The sequence below is a fragment of the Melanotaenia boesemani genome, chromosome 20, assembly GCF_017639745.1.
Source record: "Melanotaenia boesemani isolate fMelBoe1 chromosome 20, fMelBoe1.pri, whole genome shotgun sequence".
Classification (NCBI taxonomy): domain Eukaryota; kingdom Metazoa; phylum Chordata; class Actinopteri; order Atheriniformes; family Melanotaeniidae; genus Melanotaenia; species Melanotaenia boesemani.
In genome coordinates, this window is record NC_055701.1 from 19,664,298 (window position 1) to 19,690,280 (window position 25,983).

General features: G+C 38.8%; 1 protein-coding gene across 3 annotated transcripts; it reads left to right on the forward strand.

Annotated features, from left to right (window-relative positions):
• The first annotated feature begins 4,538 nt into the window (after window positions 1–4,538).
• palm1b (paralemmin 1b) lies at window positions 4,539–25,511 on the forward strand. 3 transcript variants are annotated; one of them, XM_041972370.1, is made up of 6 exons: window positions 4,539–5,006; window positions 16,732–16,774; window positions 18,031–18,111; window positions 22,745–22,860; window positions 23,259–23,329; window positions 23,578–25,511. In XM_041972370.1, exons 2-6 carry the CDS (start codon window positions 16,733–16,735, stop codon window positions 23,949–23,951), a joined length of 684 nt encoding a protein of 227 aa, XP_041828304.1. In that variant the 5' UTR covers window positions 4,539–5,006; window position 16,732; the 3' UTR covers window positions 23,952–25,511. The 3 variants fall into 3 exon arrangements, with proteins under 3 accessions (XP_041828304.1, XP_041828303.1, XP_041828305.1); XM_041972369.1 differs by lacking the exon at window positions 4,539–5,006 and adding an exon at window positions 5,086–5,257; XM_041972371.1 differs by lacking the exon at window positions 4,539–5,006 and adding an exon at window positions 16,519–16,620.
• The last annotated feature ends 472 nt before the right edge of the window (window positions 25,512–25,983 follow it).

A 25,983-nucleotide genomic window follows, 5' to 3' on the forward strand; every position in this document is an offset into this window, starting at 1 on the left:
TTTACTTCAACCTCATGACACTACAAATTAGTTAATATCTCAGTTACATTATAATTTCCTAATTTCCTTTTGAAGATTAACACGATAACTTGCAATATTTATTTTATTTTCATTTCAAACAAGAACAAATTTGAAAAAGTCATAAAAATTGTCCGCGCCTGCGCCCACATACACCAGCACAACAGGAGAGTGCACAACAATCTTTAACAGCCCACAGAGGCACGACTGGCATTTTAAATCATACTGTGAGACAGAGATGGAGGCCAGTAGACAGACAAAACTAAAAGACAGAAAGAGCAAGAAGTGAAACATTTTGGCATTTTTCTGGCCCAGTTCACTGTGAGTATTCCAGGATGCAGGAAACTCTATTCCCCCACCTCCCCAGGCCTCAGTCTGCCTTTCAACTGCCTTCTTTAGTACTTCTGACTTTCTTACCCTTTCACTTTCTCAACACAACTCCTCTGCTGTGGATTTTCACCACCCGCCTCGGTTATTTGGGTAATTTCTATTCCAGTGATGTTTATTCATGACCAAGGTTCTTAGAGGGAGATAAGAAGCCAAGTGCTGAGCTGGCCTCGAGGGCTGTGAGGATTCCAAGTCACAAACAAACACACAAATCACATGCACGTAAACACTCAATAAAGAACTTGCTTCAAGAACCCGCAGGATCCCACAAGCTTGTTTAGATTCATGTTTGCATCACGATTCTTGCAGGACTATTTTTAGTTTCCTGCCACGTGCAAACTCTAATGTGTCCGTGAAACTTCCTTATCATTATCAAATTGAGTCAGAGCTGGCTGCATCGCTTTTGGTGTTCCTGTTTGTCAAGGAGAAAATCATTTTTTAGAGATGTGGGGACCAAAAACATGCCCGACCCTCATCTGTCAGTTGTGTTTATCAGGAAGTCATGACAGACATGCACATGCACATCACAACATGCTTCTCTTTTCCAAACCATCTTCCTGCATGTATTTGCGTGTCACATGCACACATTTTAAAATGGCTTGGGGCAGAGAAAGATGGGAGACGTGATGTGCATGAAGTAAGTAAGAGACCGAGAGGCAAAGGGTTTAAAATTCTTCCTATTCACCCACACATCCTCTCAGGTTTGTTACGCCACTTTTCTATATCTTTAGCTTTCTTTAAGCCCTCTGACAATAAATACCAATCTGCTCCCTTTATAAATATTCACACTTTGTATTAATTTATATAAACACTGCTTCGTATTCTGTCTATCACAGGAGAGCTTACCTTTTTTAATTTAATGATAAAATTCCCCTTAAATGACTCATTACATAACTTTGCTAGCAGGAATAGATGGATATGGATGGATGGACTCTTCAACATGTGGACAGGGGGCTCCAGAGACAGACCCACCAAGCCCCTAACTGGCAGACTATCACTGTACCTTCTGAACTAAGACCAACTCAGTGGCTATGAATAGACTCAATACATTGCAAAGAAATAAAACAAACAAAAGAAATTATAATTAAAGCCAAAAATTTAAAAAATGCTCTAAAAAAAAAGGAGTACTAACAATTTTAAAAGACACACAACTAGAGCAAAAAGTGGCATAAATGACCACAAAAACACAAAAAAGAACAAATAACAGTAAAACAACAACATAAAACACACGCACACACACAAGTACATCAGTGCTCTAAGTGACAAAACACTCACCACAGTCTTTCTTTCAGCCTGGTTTGCTTGCTCTTTGTTAGTAAGGGTATTATAACAAACCGTTTTTTTTTTATCTTGGCTGCCTGAATAACCTTTGACCTAGACCACATTTAATTTAAACCAGAAGTTTTCCAAGTCTGAGACAGTAGTCTCCATTTAGATAAGTTCAGAAAAAAGACCCAACCTTCAGTCCATCTTTAAATCCTTAGGAGGCCAATGGAAATATATTTATCTGCTTGATTCACTTACCTACACAACTAAGGTATTTATCAATTTTAGACTTTAATGAAAAGTTCTAATTCCCAAAACTAATGTTTGTAAGCTTAGAAACGCTTTTCAGACCACACACTATATTCATAGAATATTATTGAAAATCAAGACGAACAGGTGGAAAGATTTTCCAAAAATGGTTAAAGAGTTTCAGTTGGAATGAAAGGAAAGGTGTACAAGATGACGGTGAGAGCAGCAATGTTGTGTGGTTTGGAGACAGTGATGGTGAGAAAAAGACAGGAGGCAGAACTAGACGTAGTAGAGATTAAAAAGTTGGAGGTTTTCTTTGGAAGTGACAAGGATGAACAGCATCATGAAAGAGTACATCACAGACTCTGTTAGATGTTTGGAAGACAAAGCAGAGGCCAGATTGAGATGTTTTGGGCATGATCAGAGGAGGGATAGTAAACATGTCAGAAGAAGGATGCTGAAACTGGAAGACCCAAGCCTAAATGAAGACCAATAAAAGGGGATTTATGGATGTGGTGAACGAGGGCATGAATTTAGTTGGTTTAAGCGAAGGGGATGTAGAGATAGGGTTAGATGGAGGCTGAGATTCATGAAAGGAACAGTCAAAAAGGAAAAGAAGAGCAAGGTGCTTAAATTAACAATGTGACATTTTTTAACAGAGAACCATATTATACAAATATTTAGCAACAAACTGTGTCATCATTAACCCATCGACAGTGGACACCTGGTTAAAGGCATATTTCTAGTATATGCATGGGTGAGGATGGAAAATTAGCCACTTCAGTGGACATCAGTGAGTCATACAAGACACTGCAACTCACTGAAAAATAAATAAATATGTGACATACATACATACATGTATATATATATATATATGTGTGTGTGTGTGTGTGTGTGTGTGTGTGTGTGTGTGTGTGTGTGTGTGTGTGTGTGTGTGTGTGTGTGTGTGTGTGTGTGTGCGTGTCAGATGGTCCTTTTCAAGGGAAGAAACAGACTCAAGCAATACCTGCCAGCAAAACCAAAAAAATGGGGCTACAAGATACTTGTCTTGGCTGGCTCTGATGGTGTCCCGCGCAAGTTTGAGACTTACACAGGGAGAGTTGTGCAACCCCTTCAGCTGCCAGATGTAGGAGCAAGTGGTAAGGTTGTCCTTCGCCCAGCCAACCAATGTGGTGAGAGAGTACAGTGAGAATATGGGTGGAGTGGATCTGCTGGACTCTCTCATTGCCTCTGTACCGCAACAGAATCAGGTCAAAGAAGTGGTACCACCGGCTGATGTTCCACTTCATCGACATGACCATCGGGACTGCCTGGCTGCTCTACAAGAGAGACTGCAGCAGCGCTGGGATGACAAAAGAGGAACAAATCAGGTTTTATACGTTCAAGTCCCGTATTGCAGAAAGCTTGTGCAAAAGTGTCAACAGTCTGCAATCTAACAGAGGTCGTCCCAGCTCCACAATTGCTGTGGAGTGCAAAGAAAAGAGGAGAAGAGGACCCACTACACCTATTCGGGTCCCTGATGTGCGTCTGGATGCCACAGCCCACTGGATGGTCATGAATGAAAAGAAAGGGAGATGCAAGGTACCAGGATGCAAAGGTACACCTAAAACCAAGTGCCAAAAATGTGACGCCCACCTCTGTTTCACATCCACCAGCAACTACTTCATGAGATTCCATACAGAATAATACAGACTGTGCTTTGTAAAAAAAAAAGATTTTCTGAGTGATATCATAAGTATCCCCCAAGCTTCCAAAGGGTGGAATATTTTTTCCTCGTAAAATAAAAATTGATGCCATTGAGGGATATATTAGTTTCCCCTTTGAAGTTGAATTCCTGAAATAAATAAAGTTTTCCGCAATATTCAATTTTTTTGTTTTATTTATATATATATATATATATATATATATATATATATATATATATATATATATATATATATATATGTTTATATATATATATATATATATATATATATATATATATATATATATATATATTTATATATATATATATATATATAAACAGTTTATGTAAAAATATGTTGCGCTGTTTTTTGTTTTTTTTTGTTTGTTTTGTTTTGTTTTTTTTATCATAATTAATGCATTAGATGATTAATTTTGTAGCGCGTGCATGATCTGGTGACAGGATATCTGGAGAGGCATTGCAACATGTCTGGAACTGTAGCACCCCCTGCTGTACGTTGACTGCAGGTGCAAAATGTTATGGATAATCTCAGGATACAGATGTGAGAGAATAATTAGGGTCAGGCATTGTTTAGAAATATCTCTGTGATCCTCCTGTCATTGACTTGATGAAGGCAGCAGATTAATGACTAAGCGAATTCGGCGCATAAATCGCCGCTCGAAAGCCTCAGCATAGCCGCCGGGGTTTATTTATGTAGCAACCGGAATGAAATCACGTGCGAAGGAGTCTTGACACTTTTCGCCACTAGATGGGGAGGTGGGACAGTAAAAGTGGCAAGAATGGCGCTTTTTCCGCTGGTAGAACTGGATGCGTTCCCAATGTCTGGTTGCAAGCACTCTGCTCTTTCACAGCTGCCCTGAAGCACACATGCTGGTTTCTTGCACGTCAGATAGGGCTGAATATAAGCCAGCAGGCCCCTTTTTGGAAGAGGAGGTCCCGTATCTCAATCAACGTGCGCGGCCAGGGACCCCTTTATCTCTACAAGGCAGGGAGGCGTATCCTTTTCCCCTCTGCACTCCCCTTCACATACCAGCCTGACTCTCTCTCTCACCCCTGCCGTAACCAAACCGCAACCTGCTTCAGACGACGCCCTGTTGCCCATGAGATAGTCACTAAAAGACCGGAGCCAAGTCCGGCGTGCGTCTTTTTCGCTCGAGAGGAAGCCATTGGGGCCTTATTAGCGTCGGGCTGTGCGCGCAAGCTGCCAGCGGCATCACCTCGGCAATAACAGAAGGGGTGCCAAGCGAAGAAGGGAAGGAGGAGGAGGAGGAGGAGAGGGAGGTGGTGTTAAGAGTATTCTGAATTTACGTGTAGAAATAAACAACACGACACTTTGTTTGGAAGGCGTGGGCAGCGGGACGCAAAAGGGATTTGCAGCAGAGTAAGTCGTGATTTTTTTGTATTATTATTAATATTATTGTTCTCCCCTCTGTCGGTGGTTCTGTTTTCCTGTGGCTGACCTGCTTTTGGTGATTTGTCCAGCGGCTGCTTGTGCACTACGGCAGCATCCTTTGCTTCGGACGAGAGGGATGACATAACGGGGCAGAGGGATGGAAGATAGTTCGGGAGGAAATAAACATGTAAAATACTGGCGGTATATCTGTGCTGTATTCCTTATAAAGCAAGATTGATGTAAGTAAAAAGAAAAACGTGTCAATATCACTGCATTAGTATGCGCGCATCCTTCAAGGATATAATAACGTGATTAGGAAAAGTCATTGGCTGATTTAGGGGGAGAATTGGGCTACAGAATATCGTCATTATTATGTCATGTCATGTTATATCTCGTGCCCAGGACCCAGCCTTGTAGCACCGTGCTCTGAAGGCATGATAGGGCCGACAGGTGTAACAGGAAGACATGTTTACGCGAATGCCTTTGATGATCCATCATGTTATATCGATCTGTTTCGCGAAGGAGAATATGTTTTTTTTGTTTTGTTTTGTTTTTGTTTTTTTTGTTGTTGTTTTTTTGTTGTTGTTGTTGTTGTTGTTTTTGTTTTTGTTTTTTTTATTCGTTTTTTTGCCTTGTCGGGAGATTTTCAGTGGCGCCAGCAGCGCACAGCCGCCACTGCGCGCGCGGATGAGAGATGCTGACTGGTTGCAGACTGTGGAGGAGAGGAGGCAGCGGGGGAGCAGCAGGGGATTCTGTGTGTTGTGATGTGAGCAGTCCGCTCCAACATGGCGCTCATGAGCTTATAAACCTAGGCCATTACATACTCCCGTCTGGAATTTACACTGTGCAGCGGAACAGGCCGTTGGCTTTTTGGGGTGTATAGCACAGTGTGCATCCTCAGTGGACCGTGGCGTCTCCTCCATCCTCTCAGAATAGCACGTAGGCTTTTGTATGTGTGTGTTCTTCTGCTTTTTTCCTGTCAGTGAATGGAACAATGTCATAAAGTCCTATCACTTTACTCTGTTTTTGTCATTATGTTTGATCACAGCAGGTATGGCCAAAACCAGACAAAGGATGTTTTTATGTTTGATCTTATGACCATTGTTTCTCCCCTGGATTTCTGCTCTGTGTTATGGACAGCATCTTTGTTGACAAGAGCTGCAAGGGCATATTATTGTCTGTAAACAAAACACACCCATTTGCTGTATACAAAATAGCTTGACACCTGTTTGATTCCGAGAGATGCTGGGAAAATGTGCATAGAAAGGGATTTTCACCTTTCCATGTTAGTTTCTCCTAAAGAGAAACTGCAGGTTATAAACAGCTTGTATATTAATTCAACATACATGTCTAAAAATGTTTTGCTTTTATCTTAATTTTGAAGGACATGTTTTTATTGTTTGTTTTTTTAATCATGAAATGAGTTTGCATTATGAGCATGAATTCTGTCAAAATGTGTCATTTATACATGAACTGGAGACTTTGGGGCCTTTTCTACACTGTAAATGATGGGAATATGGACACAGCTGAATTAGTGTTTGCTCCAGAGCAGGAAAAACTGCATATTTTAACTTATATAATTAATATATTCAATATGTAACAGCATATCTGCCTTATTTTCTTGTCTGTTGTGTTTTATTATATGAGTGAGATATAGGTCTACCAAAGGCCCTAGCTAGGCTGTAGCTCAGGGTTTATGTCCAGTTGACTGCTCTGTGTTTTGTCAGCAACTCACAGTGGAGCTGACAGCACTTGTCTTGTTCACCCAATCATCATGTGGCATCATGACTGTGGGCAGCCTCATCTTTGTCCCGTGTATGCTTGCATAGGCAGCTTTGTGTGTGCATTTTTGTCAGTAGCCAGGCAGTTTGAATGAGTGAATGAAACACATAGATGGATTGTCTGTGTGTCTACAGTGGTGTGCTGAAAATTGTCTCCTGACCTGGGAGGCATGATGATTGGATGGATCTGCTTTCACCCATTTAGATAGGGAAATTGGTTGGTAACTGGAAGGTCATTCATTCATATTCATGGGCTGTCAGTGAAAAATGAGGTTCAGTAGAACTAAGTGCCCCCAACTAACCCCAACTTAGATATATTTATGGTTAGACTTGTCATAATTAATGACATCCAAGCTGCTTCTCAGTTCACAATAACATGTACAGTGATTGAAATGGTTCTTATCAATATAGAATAGAATTCATCTATTTGAAAGTCATGGCTATTTTTTAATTAATTACATAGAATGTCCACTCAGCCCTCACCTCTGCAGTGCATTTCCTTGTTATTTTAAGTGTTTTAGTCTATCAGCCTGAAACTGATTCTTTTTTTATTTATTTTCACCTCTGATAACTTTCATGCAGCAAACAGTATTCAGACTGAAAGTTTATAATAAAACTAAATGTGCATAAATTAGGACAACACTGGCCTAACTCTGGATGATGATAAGTTGGACTTTGTCAATATTTAGCTATCCATTAAAATATAAAGTGACTAAATTAAAATAACCTGAATTAAATCTTATGATGTGGAATTATGTTTACATCTTTGCCATTTGCATTTATAAAACTGATCATTGGTCTTGAACTTAAATGTTATGACAAGAAAACCTAGAAATGAAAAGTTTTTTTTTTTTAATTTTCTTTTTATTTTATGACTTGTCCATGAAAAGCTTCAGCAGTAGTAAATTACAAAATTTGAATTTACCTTGTTAAATAGAATATCTGTAACATGAACAACAACATTACAGGACAGAATGTTTCTAGCTAACTACTCTCACTGGCCTTATTGTCATTAAGAATCATTTATGCAAAGGCTATAAAACCAAAATCAGTGTGAAATGAATGGCATGCATTACACAGGGTCTTACAGTTTTATGCTGAATGATGGTATTGTAGGGATAAATAAAAAAAATGAGTGGAATTGAAAGGTTATCTAGCAAGCATACAAAATTATAAGAATCTGCATCTGAGCAGAGATGTGAGATATTAATAGATAATGCACTGTATTCTACCTTGCCCTTTCCATCTCCCAATTTTACTCACTTTCTAATAATCTCTTCTCCTTTTCTCCTGGATAGTCACTTTTTCTCACTCTTTCTTTCTCCATCTCTTAGCAAACCCCTCTCCTTGCTACATAGTAGATAAGGCAGGAAAGGATCTATTTTTTTCTCTCTCTCCTTTCCCAGCAGATCATCTGTCTTCTGATTAACTGTCATTTTTTGGTACTAAGTCGTTTTAATCTCAAAGGGAAATGTTCTCAGCAGAATGTATGTGTTCATATTGAATGTGTGTGTGTGTGTGTGTGTGTGTGTGTGTGTGTGTGTGTGTGTGTGTGTGTGTGTGTGTGTGTGTGAGGGAGGCTCTTGTATCTGCAGTCCAAAACACGCGCACACCCACATGCTCATATGACGATCATCACTGTTGTTGCAAAGATTATATCAAAAGCACTATTGATAAGCGGCAGAGAGGGATCATCCTTCTTTTTGTACTGTAGATGACCTGAACTCACACACAAATCGGGTTTAAAAGAAAGACAGAGACTGAATATTAGAGCTCTTGTAAAGGAAACCACTTTTTTTTTTCTTTTTTTTTAATACCAGAGGAGATTAGTCAGGCTGATATTGGACAAACACAGTATAAACAATTCCTAACTGTCCTTAGAGCCTTAAGTGGGGGTTGGGACCTTGCCATAAGGAAAAGCACCTATTAGGCCTAATGGTTCCTGTGTTAACATTAAGAGCTGCTCTAATAACACAAGTCCATAGGCTTCCGGATAAATGGAAGCTGCTGATTGAAAGAGGCAGCGAGCACCTGTCGAGATGCAGGAGACGTTTCACCATGGAAATTGCTTTTATCCTTACAGAAAACCATTCTGTCAGCAGATCATGCTGATGCTAATGCTGTTATATTGTTTTTGAAAGAAGACTGGGGTGAAAGTCAATTAAAACCATTACCCTATTTTTCTCCCATTCTCTTCTGCTACTCAACTAACTTCTTAGAATCCCTTCAATAGTGAGACGCAAGTTAACAAATGAAATGTTTGAAATGTTAAAATCAGGTGATAGATTTCTTATCAGCGATAAGATCCAGGAAAGCTATCCCCATTGGTTTAAAAATATTCAAACCAGTTTGTTTTAGAGAAGAATCCAAATAAAAAAAAAATGCATATGCCCAAACTGTCTTTGCTGGATGTAGTGGATGTTAGAAGCTGATTCATGACAACTTTTTACAACTTATCCATGCTTCATATGACCTATAGTACTCATAGTATGGTGACTACTGCTTGCTCCACATTGCAGTGTTGTCATTGCATGTTTTTTAGCATGGTTATGGACCCTTGTATGATGATGATTATATGCTCACAAACATTTGTATCTTTCCAGTTTTAAACAATCTTAGTAGCAAATTCTTTCCATTTAACGTTTGCCTTTTAATCAAAACAGATTGTTTTCCAAGTGTGGAGCTAAAACACCTTTCGTGGAGGTGGAGGCTTCTTCCCCCACACGGTAACAGCATTTGGATTTTGTCAACAATGAACCAAACCACAGTCATCAAAATACGTTGTCGCACACTGATCAGTGACATCAAAAACTCTACATATGTTGTATTTCTACCTTCTACAAGCTGAAACTGTGTTCTGACCTCTGTGCAGTTCCTGTAATCACAATACAGGGATCAATATGGCTGCAAGAGCTGGAGACACAGCAAGCAGTCCCTGGACACTGCATGTACAAGAATTAACAAGCAAAGACTGCAACTCAACAGATTTGCAGTGTTATGGTTTACTGGGGCAAAAGTAAATGAAGGTCAAGAGTAGTCCAGAGAAAAACAAGGACAGCCATGAATCAAGACGATAGACAGGAATGACTCTTGAGTTGTTAAGGAGACTTATAAGAGGCAGAAATAAAGTGGTTTGTAGAATTAAATATAGTAAACAGCAGCATTCCAGATCAGACAGTATGTGTGTACAATATACTTAAAAAAGACTATAATCACAAGCAGTTTGAAGGCTATAAAAATCAAAACTTTTTCTTGTCATATTTGCTTTTAGTTTCATTCAGTGTATGATTGGGGTTAGGCACTAAACATACTTGGTTAGGTTTAGGAACCAAAGCTGATTGAAAAAGCAAACATAGAGAAGTTTAGCTTAAAGTGCAGCTAAGGTTTCACTATTTTTATCCTGCACACTGAAGACTGAGGCTTAAGCTACGCTTGGGTATCAGTGACACGGTTGTAGCATTCCCTGACTTGTACCCCCCCAGAAATAAACTCTGGGTCATAGCAACAACTGGGATTGCTCAGTTTGGTATGCCATGTTTATAATAATAGGCTGTAACGGTGTCCGATTTATTCATAATGCAAACATCATAACAAACATTTTACTAATCTTTATAAAGGCTCAACTGAATCAAAGTTGAGGCACGTCATATCTACCAATATCTTAACTCTTCTATACGTTGCAGTAAAAATTAAAGCAAATACTCTCAGAAGCTTGGTTATATCCAGTTATTTGTATTTCTTCACAGCACAGACACATATGCTAACAAGGGTGTAGGTCACTGGCATGGGCGTCGCTGGAGGCATTGAGCTGATCTAACCAAGAGCCATAAACCAAGCTTTGAGGCCTCCCACTGCACTGATTTGTGACACCATGGGCTCCTGACAGTACAGGCAGTTAGTGACGCATTGGGAGTGAGAACAAGCTGGCTTGCATCGACCCTTCTCAGCATTAATCACATGTTAGAAAGCTCCATATTAAATTGTTCTGCATTGCCTGGGTGATGAATCCTGCCCTAGCAATATCCCCCCCAAACAAAGTGTTCCCTCTCACACTGCCTTTATCTTTAAAACTACTTTGTTTAGTGTTGTGGGCTGGTGTAACCAGGACGCATTGCCCACCTTTAAGTTTGGGCCAAGACTTTTGGACTGGTGTTGATCTACAAATAAAAGAATGTGTTTTCTTTATACTATTTCCAAACTATCAATGCACATCAGCTTTGGCATGAAGAAAAAAAATGTGTAGCTTGTTGTTCAGTCTGCTGGTCGAGTTTATAAGACAATATTCGAGGCAGGGATTATATAATAATACAGATTGTTCAGTATCTTGACCTGTAATGAGAAGTGGAGAAACTTTTGTGTATTTTAGAGTTCCCAAAATAATCTAATACAACAAATTACAATTGCAGCACAAACTCAGAATATTCATACTGTCATATGGAGTAAGTTGCAGATTTACATGTCAAAACTGTCTCAGTCTGCTTGTTTCCCCCCACGTCTCAATCAGCGTGTGCTTCTCATTTGGCCTCTCAGCCTGGATGTTAAACAGAACTTCATTTGTACTCTGGACATGGACATTACACAGCACAGCACAGTATTTCATTCTCTTCTGTACTGATCCAGCTGTTATTTAATGGTGACCTCAAGTGGGAAAGAAGTTTTACGCTTCGACCCTGGAATACTAACATGTGACCTCAGCGGACTTCCTTCAGTTTTTATTGGCACCATACTGTTTATGTTTGGCCCAGATTGTGTTGTGCCTCTGATAGGAGTTTTGCATGTGTGGTGGTGAAGAGGTCACTGTATGTGTGTGTGTGTGTGTGTGCATGGTGGCCTGGGACAAGTGCTCAGCTCGGACAGAGAGGGAGGGAGGGGCATTGTTGTCACATTGCTCTTTTGGCCTGCAGAAAGGAAGCTATGGACGTGTGGAGTAGTGAGGAGAAACAAGTGTCACTCCATCACAGTTTGTGTGAATGGAATTTCAGATTAGTTTCCTCTTCCAGAGTCTCTCAGTTTTGGAAACGTGAGGCCTGGGTCATTAAGCTGAAGAGTCTTTTTCACCCGAACCCTTCTTTCCCAAGAGAAAGTATTTTGTGTAATATCAACCGCTGCTTACACCTGTTATTTTTACAGATTTTATTAGTCAATAATTATGGTTATTTAGTTTGTCCTGAATTTCTTTTTAATCATTACCAGCATCAACATTTTAACTTAGAGTGTGGAGTCTCATTAATGGCAGTGCTGTTATGAAGCAACATCTGAGTTAACACATCTTTGTCTCAGATGGCAAGAAATGACTCTATGAAAGGAATTTATTGAAGCATGCATGCCAGTATTTATCTATTAGGGTGACTCAAGGCTATTTTCTAGTTTATTTGTTGCAACTTCTCTGTGAAATGCAGCTGCCACATGACAATAAAGGTCATAGTTTTGGTGAAAAAGATAAGTTTCATCTGTGTCCCTCTTTTGTTTATCCATATCTTGATTGCAAACATGTCACTCTGTATTAGTCAGACTTTGCCTTTCCAGTTTGGTTTAGCAAGAAGGGGTCTAATTTACCATTTAATTGCCCAACAATTCATTAATCCATTAATCAGGATTTTTCAAAAAGCTATGGATAGATTTAGCAAAAGTTGGTAGGATAGCCCAAATTAGAAGTGCTGACCACTTTAAGCCAATTTTTTTTTTTTTTTTACTAAGCTCTAGCAGTGATTTGGAGTCCCATATTTCTCTTGTTGATATTAGGCCTGTTCAAAACAATCTCAGGGCACTTTACATGAAGAGATGAACCCATTAATTTTATCAGAAAATGCATATGATGTGATCCATTTTCAGCGGTGGATTTGTTATGCTACTAAGCTTTTAAGACTCTATGACTGTGTGTATGTGAATAACTCAAAGTGCCCATGTTTACTGTAATGAAAGAACATGTCCTCCACTGAAAGAAGCTCTCATTGAAGCCTCTTTAATAGTTTTTAGATGGCAGTAACAGGAAAAATGGGGTATGTCAGGCTTTAACTACTTCAGTTATGCCTCTCAGTTGGATCAGGTTGTTTTTTTTAGTATATCATGTAGAAACTCTTGGGGAAACTGATGTATTTTTTCATATTTGTTGTTGCCTGACATTTTACTTGATTGTGATGTTCTGTTGGTATTTGCTCAGTTTAGGTGTTACACATTGAGATGTTTATTATCTGTTAAAAACCGGCTTTAATTAAATCTCTGCTTCTGAGTATGAGTGGGTGTAGGAGGGAAGATTAGAGTCACTAAGTTTTAGTGTCCATCTCCAGGTGTTTTTTTTTTTTTTAAGTAATTGAGATTATCCATGATAAGTAGTTGGATGTGGAGTTGGTTGTTAAGGAGTCACACAGTGGAGGGTGGTTAATAATTACTGCAGTTTTTTTTACTAACCAGCATATCTGGTCATATTGGCAACATGCTTTTAAAAAATATTTATTTACAAATGCAATATCTTAAGTTAAAAAATTTATCTGTCCACAGCAAATACAATAACTGAACATTTAAAAGTCTGGATGTTTATTCAATGTCGGTTTGATGCATCCTGCATGTTCAACAGAAGTAAAATAATTATATTTTTTGTCATAAAAAGGCATCACAGGCTATAAATTGATTACTTTAAGGGAATTTTAGTGCTAAGTGACTACTGCTGGTGCTAGAGGATCATAAGAAAATGTGGTTAGAAAAGGAAGATGGTGCTCTTTGCAGGCAGTTAATGTGTTCCTGGAAATGCTACAGCAGCACTGCTCTCAGAGAAGGACGGTCATTAGTCTGTTTTCCCGACTTAGTCTGCACACCTGTCTTGACAGGCTGCCAAAAAACAACCATATTTTTAGTTAACATTTATTTGCAAGTCTGTAAAATCTTGTCTTCGTTCTCAGTTCTGTCTGAGTGAAACTGGTGATCAATTACGTTTATGTGTCCTGGTTTCCCTTTACTACACAGTCCCTGTGTGGCTTCCTGCCTCCATCCATGTCTTCCTTTTACCATCATAAATGTAATTGTCCGTCATTTTGCCTGCTCTGGCTTCTCCTTGTGTGTGCATAATTTATTAGAGAGGACATGAGCCAACATTTTCTCCAACAAAGTGGACATCGTTTTCCAATATGTCTTAAAAAGGTATTACAGTATTACGGAAGAAGGACAAGCAGAACACTTCAAATCTGTTTTAAATGGTGGAAATTTTTAACCCAGAGCTCCCAGCTAGTTAACTAGACTTCGCTGTGCAGATTTTTGTGACTTCTGATTTTTGTGGTCTGAAAGAGATCTGGCCACAATGATCGACAGAAGTAGTGCGCAGCTTCTTTTTCTACTATAGGTGTTCCACATAATGAATTAAGAGCTCTATAGAGTGTGGATGGAAAGTTACAAATAATACTTCCAATTGACAGATTTACTAAATAGTACTCTGTGAACTTAACACACTTTGAACAAAGTCTGATTTTATTGTGATGTCATTACAAGAAGGAAACAAAAAAACTATAATTGAGCTGACTCAGCAGTTTAGGACAAGTGTTTTCAGCAAAAGAGAATTTTCTACGATGTAAACATTATCTGAACTTTATAATATGTCACTTTTTCTTTTAGTAGTTGTCGCCTTCATCCACATGTCATGTCACAGAAGAAATATGAAGATTTGAACTTTCTCTTCTAATGTTCAAAGTGACCTTTCCCAGATCAGGATATTCATTCCTCTAATAATGACCCCAGCTGATGCCACTAGCTGTGGTACATTTAATCTTTCACAGTGCTGGTCTATCATAATAAAACAGATTCCACTCGGAGCATTTTCACATGTCTTATTCACATGCTGTTTTATTTTTCCTGTTTGTGCTCAATCAGTTAGAGATGCAAAAATTAGAAGCAAAAAAATATCCAGGAAGTACAATATGTCTGTGTTTGTGTGTGCGCTCGAGGGGTCGATCAGATGATTGTGGTTCGCTTTTCTTCCAAAAATTCTCCATGTGATGGTGATGCGGCTTGATGGGAAGGCAGAGAAAAGTGTGCCTGTTAGGATTACTCAAGTGTTTGTGTGCAACAGCTCCAGAAACAGTGTCCTGCATGTTACAGATGGTTCCTCCACAAGTCGGAGGCTGTTTGAGTCAGTGGTTGCACACTGAATTAGCAAGCTTAAAAGAAGATGTTTGAGAAGTTCTTTCTTCTTCTTTTTTTAAATGTTGCACTGCAAACCCTTAATATGGAAAATAAACAGCAATAAACCAATGTGTTCTTTATTTTTCACAAAGCTCTTCAAGCTAATTCACACAGTGGCAGTGGGGGCCTTGCCACCCATCAGGAGTAATACTATGTTTTAGACCGGCTGGCTGGCTGGCTGATATAGTTATTTTATCAAAGCTCATTTGTAAGAGTTTGGTTTTGAAAAGTGAAAAGACATAAGGCTTTCATGTTTGTTGTGATGCAAGTTCAGGCTAGAAGAGGCCCACATTGCTAACATTGCTAACCATCTCTTATTTGTACTAAAGCTAAAGTAACTAGATAAGTCGATTTCTGCTCTTAGCATTGCAACTGTTGGCAATTTGACAACAAGTCAGTGAGTTTAAACTTAATAATCACTACTGGACTATGTGATTTCCATATTTCAATCATACTATCAGGTTTCCACTTTCACTTGATGCTATATTAAAATAATATACAGATGTAGAATTTAGTTTCTTATAAATAGTTTCTTCTAAATTATTTTACTTAAATACAGTTTTTTTTCTTTCTTTTCTGTAAATTCTAATGTAAAAATAATAAGGCATACGTCCGAAATTTGGCCTAAACTAGAAATCTGTTATAAACAAAATATTATAGATAGAACTGATTATTGTCATTGTGTACCAATTGTCATATTTTCTTGAGGAATGGATTAGAAAAAAGCTTAGAATATGTAATTCAGTGCAACCAACACTAGCATGCAACAGGAACACAGGCTTTCCCAATGCATATTTGTGATTAAAAACAGACTTTAACAACTTATTTGCTATTGTTGTCAGTTAATCAATGACTTGATTTAATTTTTATTGTAAGAATTTAACTGTATTCAGCTTTTAAAAGGAATACAGACATGACACTGTGCACACACAACATTGGAATTAGCAGAAAAACAAAACTCCTTTAAACCTCAGACTCCATTTAACACTTAAAAAACAAAACTTATCTAGTTGGTAGCAAAAGGAATGTCAGTGGATATTTTTGGCAAATGGAAACTCATGTTTAGAGGGTTAAATATAGAAAAGCTGTGGATACGTCCCACTCATAGTTTCCCCTTAGGTAGGCATAGCTCTTGGTGGAGGATACTATGGCAGGAACAGTAGAGATCCTGTTTTAAAACTTAGATAAATATTGTATTTTTGCATCTTTATTCTAAAACAAGACTAAGTTGGTTCGTTTTTATCTTGTCTTATCTTGTATATTTAAACCATGCATTTATCATTACTATAAAAAAGTCTTTACCTGAACGTCTTATGACCTGCTATAGGAGTAATGACTGGTTAATTATTTGCACCATATAATAATTAGATACCCGACATTTACTTTGTTTGTTTTGGGAGTATGATGTGGGCATAGTTTTGTCCCATCTCAGTTGAGCAACAGTCACAGTCTTTCCCCTCTGGCTTCAATTCTGCTTCCGTCCATCCTCCATCCTGGATCTCTGGTCTGGAACCTATTAGAGCAGGAATCTCCAGCAGCGCCCTGCCTGCGCATTAGCATGCCTACACTGACTCGTCCGAACAGGAAGGAGACACTGATTTAGTGCCAAATAGACAGATATTTAACCTCAGTCACTGGGAAGTCATTTGAAGGTAAATGGTTGGCAAGGGAATGTGGCGGTCAAAAAAAGTTTATTATCACTGTATGTAATTTCTAATGGTCGTGGTCGTGTGGTTTTAACCCATTTTTTCCTCTTTTCTCAGGATGGCTGAGGTGTCACAAGAGGAGAGACTCCAGGCCATCGCTGTAAGCTATTTCCACACACACTTAATCCTTGTCTGTTTCTTCCTTTCTCTTACAGAGTGCACATCAGGGCACGCTGATATCTGTAGAAACAACAAATCATTGCTGCTTGTCAAGGTCTGATAGCTAGCCTTAATGCTTCAACCTTTTAGATCCCATCTCCCCCACCCATTAGAGGACATCAAAAGTTAATGCTGTAAAATTAACTACTTCTTTCTCTGTCTGTCTCTGTGCATCTAACCCGACTTTGTAGCCAGGATCTTTCCATTCATTCCATGGCCCAATCTTTCCCAATATCCAGGTCAATCCTTGCTTTCATTTGTTACCAAGCAGTTACAATTTGCATCAGGAAAAGTGACATTTTTTATATAGAGGTGTTTTCACCTAAAGTCTGGAAACTTTTGAAGAGGAGTAAACTAGTGAAAGAGATTCTACAGTTGATGTGAGATACCAGGTCTAAACCTATCTAATTTAAAATTCAGAATAGGCTGTACTAGGCACCCTTAAGACATTTAGATTTCACTGAACAAGGACTTGTTGCACTCATATTCTTTAGCTTTCTTAGCCTGGCTATCTGCTGGTAAAGAGTCATGGAAAAGACCGATAACAGTAAGATGGATATGTTGATCTGACATCTGTCTTGAGCCAGCTGAACAGTATAAATGGTCTGAGAAAAACATAAAAAAGAAAGCTAAGTGGCTGAAGGTTGATCTTATCACAGCCAAGAGTGGCTTATAAAAGTAGTAAAAGTAGAAAAGCAATCCAATCCACTTGGAAAAGTAAGTGGACAACCTGTCACATAAAGAGTATAGATTACCCAATATCATACACAAGTGCACAACAAAAACTTTACTGTAACTATTGAGTGACCAGCGTGAAGCATCGTCCGCTGGCTGAAATGAACCCATTCTTATTTGTAGGTGGTGTTTGGCTCCTTGTTCTCTCGGTAAAGACTTGCTTCCTAAATTTTCTCAAATGCTAATCCAAAATCCTGTGTCTTGGTCACAAACGCATACCTTGAAGCCTGACAAGATGTCTTATCTAGGGATTGTGATCTTTCCACAAGTATTGCCCTGCATCACAAGTACATTTCCCAACATCACTTTAACTCATATAAAGAGTTGTCTGCCCAGTACTGGTTCTAAGTCTATGACTAAATCATCTACAACACCATTAAAACATCTCACAAGGGTTGAGCTATTTACATAGTACTTTATTGTGCACCTGTGAGTAATTGTGATGTGTGTGTGTGGTAACAGGAGAAAAGGAAGAAGCAGACAGAGATTGAAAATAAAAGGAGGCAGCTGGATGATGATCGACGACAACTTCAGCATCTTAAGGTACAAACACACACAATCCCACATTCATATACATTTTGCATATGCATCACAGTACTGACAAAACTTTAATTACAAATCTATGCAAAAGCCTTGATCCTTGCCTCAAGACTCTCTTTTCTTTCATGATCACTTGAAGTGGTCTTGAGCAATAATCCTTCAGGCTTTCTGAAGGTCTTTGAAATTTCTACGTTGGATTTTGGCTGACTTCTCACTCATTTTCAGAGAAAAGAACAAAAAGCAGCAAACTTTCAAACATGTGCTTTAGAAAGTCATTCAAGAAGCCTGGAGAACTATTCCTAAAGATTATTTAAATAAATTAATAGAATATATGAAGAAAAAATGGTTAGTAAAGAATTCTGCATTATACTGAATATTATGGAGTTTTAAAAAGAACATAGAGGTGTAATAGTTTTCTTATGTGGATCCAAAGTATTCCTTTATGGTGCCCCCATTGCACCAGAACCTTCATTTTATTTAACGTTTTAAATGTTTGTTTTCTTCCAATTTAACATTTTTCCACCCCTTTATAAGCAAATATTGAATGTGTTCGGTCTATATACTTTAATCTGAAACACCCCACGAATGTAATACCTAAACAAATGGCAATTTGTGCTCCTGTACGTATGTGTGAACAGAAATATCTGAATCAGCTGGACTGTAAACAGATTTCAGCCAGCCTGCTCCTTTGTAACAAGTCTGTACAATGTTTGACTTGATTGAGTCCATGTCCTTGCAACCAGTGAACAGGCATATTGTAGCTTAATGTAGCAACACAGTGCACATCCTGTGAGAACATACCAGTTTGACTTTGTTTGAAAAGTACTCGAGCTCCCCACTGATAACATGAATGTATGTGTCATCTGCACCCCCACACGCCTCTCCTTTACCAGCACTTGAAAGTGAAATTCTGCCGGGCAGTTCTGTGTTTTTTTTCAGGAGTCATGCTCCATGTGCAAGCACGGTTACACACCCACACAACAACATTAAACTCGCAGGTCCTCTCACATCTATCAGTCCAACATAGTGAGATACTCCCAAACTGCTGCTGTCATGGAATGTTCAGAATGGACAAAAGATAACACCAACAGCTCCTCCACATGCTGTTTATACACACACATGCACTCATACATGCAGATACACACTCACTATATCAGAGCCAAGGCTATTGTCAGTGCATGTGTCAGCACTATCAAAGCTATTTCAGCTTAGGACAATTCAGCAGCTCACCGATAAGAGCAAAGGTTGAGGTGTGTATGCGCCAGTGCAGGCGTTTTGATGTTCGTATGTTCACTTGTGACCTGCGCTGCTGCCCCCTGCATGCTCCCACTTTTTCTATTTTCAGAGCAAACCATTGTAAGTGTGTGTCCACACATGCATGCGTTCTGATTTTTTGTGTGTTGCTTCATAAAAGAACACAGAAGCCCCAGACAATGCGGTGGGCTTTTGCAGAGGAAACAGATTTTTGTCCCACTCCCACCAACAGGAAACTGCTCTTACACCCACCGCACCCCGCTTTTCGTTTCACACGCAGACACACACATACACACGAACACGCAGAAGGGAAGCGTAATTATGCTGTCCAGGAGTTTTCAGAGCTCTTTGTTCACACCACAAATAGTATTCCTTTTGCAAGGCAGCATTCATGTGGAAAAGCCAATAAATGTCTCCGTTTACAAACAGCATTTTTATTACACTGTACCTGACCCGCTGGTAAATCACACTAATGCAGGCGCTTACACACACTGTCAGTCCAGTTGTGCTGATGAAACCACAAGAAGTAGTATAACAGTGTTAACACAGAGCATGGATAGATGTGATTCAGGCAAACAAAATATGAAGCAAGTGACTGTTCATATTCTGTGTTTTAAAAGGTAGAAAACCAATATATGGGTAATTACCAGCACTAAACACTAATAAATTGTTTCTTTCAAAGTAAAAGAGGAATTGTTTGATATTTGGGGACTCATTTGCTGGTATGTTGTTTCTGTATGAATGAAAAGAAACACTTTAAAGTTGTCATATTATCATGTTACATGTAATATATTTAATTTAAGTTGAAAAAGTAAACTGTGGAAGTTGTTCTGGTTATAATACAAAAGAATGGAACAGCGTCTGATACATTGTTGTACATTAACCTTTGCAAAGCAGCTACTTTCTATTGCCCAGACATCTCTGACAAAGGCGGAGACACTCCAACAGAGCTGCCGCCTCATCTAATGCTGCATTTGCTGACCATGAGGAACTCTGATTTCCAACTCTTTACTGGAACAAATGTAAATAAATGGTATAAAAGTCAGATTTCTGAGTGGTAACATCTAACGTTCATCAGCCCTAACTTCTGCATTTTATTTGTTTTCAAGTACAGCAGCTTACAACATGCATGCGAATGATTTTATTTGTTATTCTTCATCTGATGAAGCATTAGTCTAAACACTTTTAGAGCATTTTAGGACAACTCTTTCCATGCCAAGGTGAACTTGTTTTATATGTGTTCAAAATAAATCAATCAATTAATAAAACAAACTTAAAAACAGCTGTTGAGCATTTTTTGTTAAAAGTAAGGCAACAGCTTTTTACCACACTTTGTTTAATAAAAAATGCATAATATTGATTCCCAACATCCTTTTTATGAGGTACATGCAGCACACGAGCCTGTCAGGCGAACTGAACGATTGTCAAAAGGGGGATTGAGTCTGTCATTAGCTTTTGCATTGAAATGTTTAGAAGAAAAACTCTCTTTAACCCTGTGTTGCTGTGATGTCTTTCAAGACAGAAAAAATACATAGATCTAAACATAAGCCTTTCCTGTGAGCAGCAAATAAAAACCTTATAAAAATCTATTTTAAATGCTCTGGTTGGTCAAATAATAAGATTATACTGACTGGGCAAACTTTGTTTTTAAGAAATTGTGTTAAGGAAGCAGTAAAATGCATTTTGAAATACAGCTTTTCTCTTTACAGCTGTTCGCTTCATTTGGACGCGTGCACAGAAGTGTGTATGTGTCTGTGTGTGAGTGTGTGTGTATCTGGTATCCCAGTTCCGCCCTTTGTCTGCTACGTTAGCAGCTTTTACTGCAAAGAACAATGGAAAGAGATGTAACTTCAGCAGCCCAGCTTTACGACTTTTCATGCAGGCTGGCGTGTGTGCACGTGCTTGCATTCGCATGAGTGACTGCATTAAGTGATGTCAGGCGTTAGGGTAGTAGGGTGTGGCAAGAGAAAGAGAGAGAGCAAGAGAGAGAGCAAGAATGAGAGAGACTAGAGTGAAATGCAGAGTGGGGGAGCAGGTTTAGATTCACTGCCCAAGAGACCATGCAGGGCCGGGGAATGAAGAGTGTTGAATTACACCGTGTGAGTTGTACAGCTCTGGGCAGCTGAGTGTCTGGAGCTAAATTACTCCATGGAGAAACTAGGAGATGCAACAGGGTGACTGGCAGTTTAACAAAAAATAAACAGATTAACACAGATAGAAAGTGAGGGAGGTGCACCCTGACATTTTTAACCATGTTCAAGTTCACGAACTTTATGATGGATAGGGAATCATGCACGACAGAGGAATGGGCTGGGGTTGAGTCGGAGAGAAAAGCCAGAAGAAAAAGAAAAGAAACTAAGGGGAGTTTTTCCTGTTGAAATTCATGTTGCATCACCGCAGAGGAATTCACATTGAGCAGTGGTCCAGATTGTCAGGCCAGCTTGTGAAATCAAAAGGTTTTTCTAGCACTTTTTCATATGGCTAGGCAGGATTGTAGTTTGCTGTATGATCTAACAGCTGCAAGTAAAGCACTGTTATATTTACCTCACAGCATGCCAACTATCCACTTTGATATAAGCTTATCTGCAGGAGTACATGTGGATGGGGTAAGAATAGATAAGAATACATTGTTGTTTGGAAATTGGCAAAGGAAAAAAATTAGAAAGAAGAGGAAGGTATGGAAGAAATACAAGGGAAAATACATGTTTCTAATTCCTGTATTGTTTATATTTACTGCTGTTCTGGAGTTAATTATGTCCTAGGATTAACTTTATCTGCAGTTATTAATATCAAAGGAAAAAAATTATCAGTAAATCTAGCCACACACTATACTCTCTACTCATCCAGAAAAATATTCTTGTAATCACTGTCAAGCTGCAGGAAATGTTTGATGCAGTTTAAGATTAGGACTGGTTTGTTTTTATCTTTCCCTAACTTATCTCAATTTCCAAACCCTGCGCTCAATTGAGTATATTAGGAGAATTAAATGTTAGTTTGGATTTTTCAGTTCAGTGCTGGCAGCCTCATTCCTCTGGCCGGGTGCCATAGTGTCCGCTTGGCAAAAGGTTTGGCAGCCGTTTAAGTGTGTGACAGAATCACTGAGAGGCAGCAGTCAGCAGACACAGTGGACACAATCATGGGTAGGTTTTTGTTTTAGATGAACTAAAGAGCTTGTCACTGTGCCTCAGAAAGAGTGCTACTTATGGGAAAACATATTGTGGGCCACTGAGGTGTTTTTTAATAAATGAATGCACCAAAATAATATAGAGGTATCAAGGGCAGTACTTTATAAAGAAATTAAAGGACTCATCCAGTATACCTGGTTACATTTGGAGACTTTAATTCTCATGATCATGTCAATATTTTTTGTGTTTGGTTGCAGTCAAAGGCACTGAGGGAGCGCTGGTTGTTAGATGGAGCTCCAGCTGAAGAGGAAACACAGAAGCGCCTGCAGGACGATGAGATGAAGACCAAACTTCTGGAGCAGGTCATCCTCAGGTGAGCTTGCTGAAACCTCGAAACAGTAGTAGTATTAGTAGTAGTAATATTAGTTACATAATTATGTTATTCTGAACTTTATTTCAGCCAAATATGTACCATTTTTATAGTCAAAATGAAGGTACACAAATGCAACACTCTGGTTATTAATCAGATAAGACACACAAGAAATGTAGTTTCATTTATTTGTGGGGTGTTTTGGACTTTGAAATTAACATTCATTACTTTCCACTATGATTATGTGCCACCTCCAGCCAATATTGACTGACTGATCGGTTATTTAAATTAATCTTTTCTTTGATTTAGTGAGTTTGACTCTACATATATCATTGTGGTCATAGAAGAATTACAAATTCAATCCAGTCATTCATTTCCATGTTTGTGTGTTGATGAGCCAGGCTGGAGCAAGAAATTGAAGAACTCGAGACCGGCATCCCAGCCAATAAAGGTGTTGCCAAAGAAAATGGAGGTAAGTTTTGTCCCCATGGCAACATATCATTACACAGGAAACTATGACAACACAGCCTGAACACCTTTGGCAGAAAGAGAAAGCTTACTAATTACAGCCTCTTCATTTGCTCTATTAAATTAGCTGTGTCTACCGGAGGTCATTAAAACAATATTTCCTCTCTCTCTTTGTCTGTCTGACATACTCCTGGCCACCCTCTTTTGTCACACTTCCATAATCTTCCAATGATGCTGTGGTGCTCCCTATAGGTGAGAATGGAGTAGTGCAGACTTCTGGTCAGACCCCCAAGAGAGAGGTGACAGGGATAGAAGCCAAACTGCTGGGCCCTAACCCTGACCAAGCCAGTGCAGACAACCCAGTTACTCTGGTTTTCATGGGCTACAAGACCGTTGAGGATGAGAAGGAAACCAGCACGGCTTTGAGTATGGAAGGGGTGGACGGCAACGTCAAGGCTGAGTTTGTTGTGATTGAGGATGGGGAGGGGAAAGTGGGAGGAGAGGCAGCCACGGAAGACCAGGCTCCCCCCAATGGTAGCATGGCAGAGAAAGAGAAGGCCAATGGAGAGGAGGGAGACAAGGAAAAGGAGAAGAAACAGACCTGCAAATGCTGCACGGTCATGTGAGCGGTGTGTGTTTTTCTGTATGTGTGACTGGATATGTATGGTTGAGTACACACCTGCACTCGTGCAGCTCTGTGTGCCATTGCATGAGTCTGTATTTGCAGGTGTCTGTAACTTTGTGTTTATGGGGAAGTGTGTTCCAGGACTTTAAAAAACAAGAACAGCAGTAGAGTTAACCAATATACCAACGAGAGCCAAAACAAGCTCCAGCAACAAGAATCACAAAGACTTATAAGTACACTTTACTACATATACTTTCTCTGACATGTATTTGACTTTTGATTTCTATTGATATTTTTCTATTTTTCTGTCTTGACATTTATATTGTATTCAGTATGTATATCTTTATTATGGGACTGTGTACTGTATGTTCATTGTTATTATTGTTGAAAATAAGAAAATGCATTAGCTCTCTGGATTGTACTGCTACCCAGTGGGGAAAATCTGGAAAATTTAAATCACTTAAATCAAAACAGCAAACTATGAAGGACAGAGATACTTATATATATACACACACACATATATATATATACATATATATATATATATATGTATATATATATATATAATGTGTGAGTGTGTGTGTGTGTGTAGGCCTACCAACTATTTATCAGTCAATTTCATATTGCAATATTGTCTAAGATATTATTTTGAATAGTATTTTAATATATTGATATGAAATTATGTTTTATACAATGTATTTATTGTTTTTGGTTCTCTATATCATCTCCAGACATTAACTGCATGTTAAGCTTGTAAGCACTACAAGATTCACGTTACACTCATACAAAGTGTCTGTGCTTTCGTAGATTCATATGTGCTCATATCTTAAGTCACACAAGTCTTTCTGTCAGTAACAGTGAATATAATTGCAGTGTTAGAGGAATGTGTTATGTTTAAAAAGAAATCTACATCAAAGAGGCGAATAACATCACTGACCATGTTGCAAATCAAATTAGCTGAATATTAGATGCTGTGTGTGGCACATGTACATGAAGATCACAGCTTTTGTGTTTTTGAAAGAGATGCTTACACTTTATGATGTTTAGATTCTTGATACCATTACACTATTACTGGAAAAAGTAAGTAAGTATTTCTGTTCTCTCAACAGTGGAATTGATGTAAATCTTATTGAGGTAGCACTGCATGACGCCTTGCAGCTTTTTCGACTCATCACTTGTTAGCTCTTTATGATATGCGATCACGTTCACATGAATGTAAAAATCCAGGGGTTAAATTGGGATTTATTCCATCTTAATAAGAAGAGACTTGGTTTGCTCAGCCCTCCCTACCCCTTTAACCCCCCCCCCCCCCCCCCCCCCAAAAAGGAAAAGAAAAAAGAATGACATTTTTGTCTTTTTATGAACCAAATAAAATTTAACTATACTATAATTTCACTGTGTGTTGTTCAGCTGTTGGTTTCTGTCCTGCTCGCTCCCAGTTTAACCCCTGATTGTCTGTGTGTAAACCTGGGTCCAGACACACTTGAATAAATTTTCAAAAAAAAAAAAAGAAAAGGGAGGAATTTGAACAGATTTCTCAAATCTAAAAAAAGAAAATAACTGGGGACCTTAAATCTTGTCAGCCTTAAAACACAATACAATGAATTCAGTTGCACCCAGGTATTAAGGTTATTCTGACTATTTTTATTATTATTAGTTTTATTTTTATTATTATTAATAGTAATTAAGATATATTTTAGGAGATAACTCAGCCTAACCCTTTTAAGCAAGGCTTGTCACCAGATAGACAAAGCAAAGCATGCATGTAGACTAAAGCAATGAAAAGCCCAGAAAGCCTGGTCCCAGTTTGGCCCTAGTCCCCTCATTTGTTCAGCAAACACATTAGATTATGACCGTCTGGGTCGGTGAGGCTATACCTATAATGCTTCTGCACCCCCAGGCTAATCTCATCTTTCAGTCACCAACACCATTTTTCCATTTCGATAATCTGTCGTTATCACAGTCAGACTGTAGCCCTCCCTGTATACCTGCAGTCCCAAAACCTCCGAAGTTGGTGCTAATGCAAAACTCTT

Excerpts from the sequence above, each read along its gene's own strand:
- palm1b (XM_041972369.1), top strand. Across the intron at positions 22,861-23,258 it reads CTGGAGCAGGTCATCCTCAG|GCTGGAGCAAGAAATTGAAG; the intron begins GTGAGCTTGCTG and ends TTGATGAGCCAG. Across the intron at positions 23,330-23,577 it reads TGTTGCCAAAGAAAATGGAG|GTGAGAATGGAGTAGTGCAG; the intron begins GTAAGTTTTGTC and ends TGCTCCCTATAG.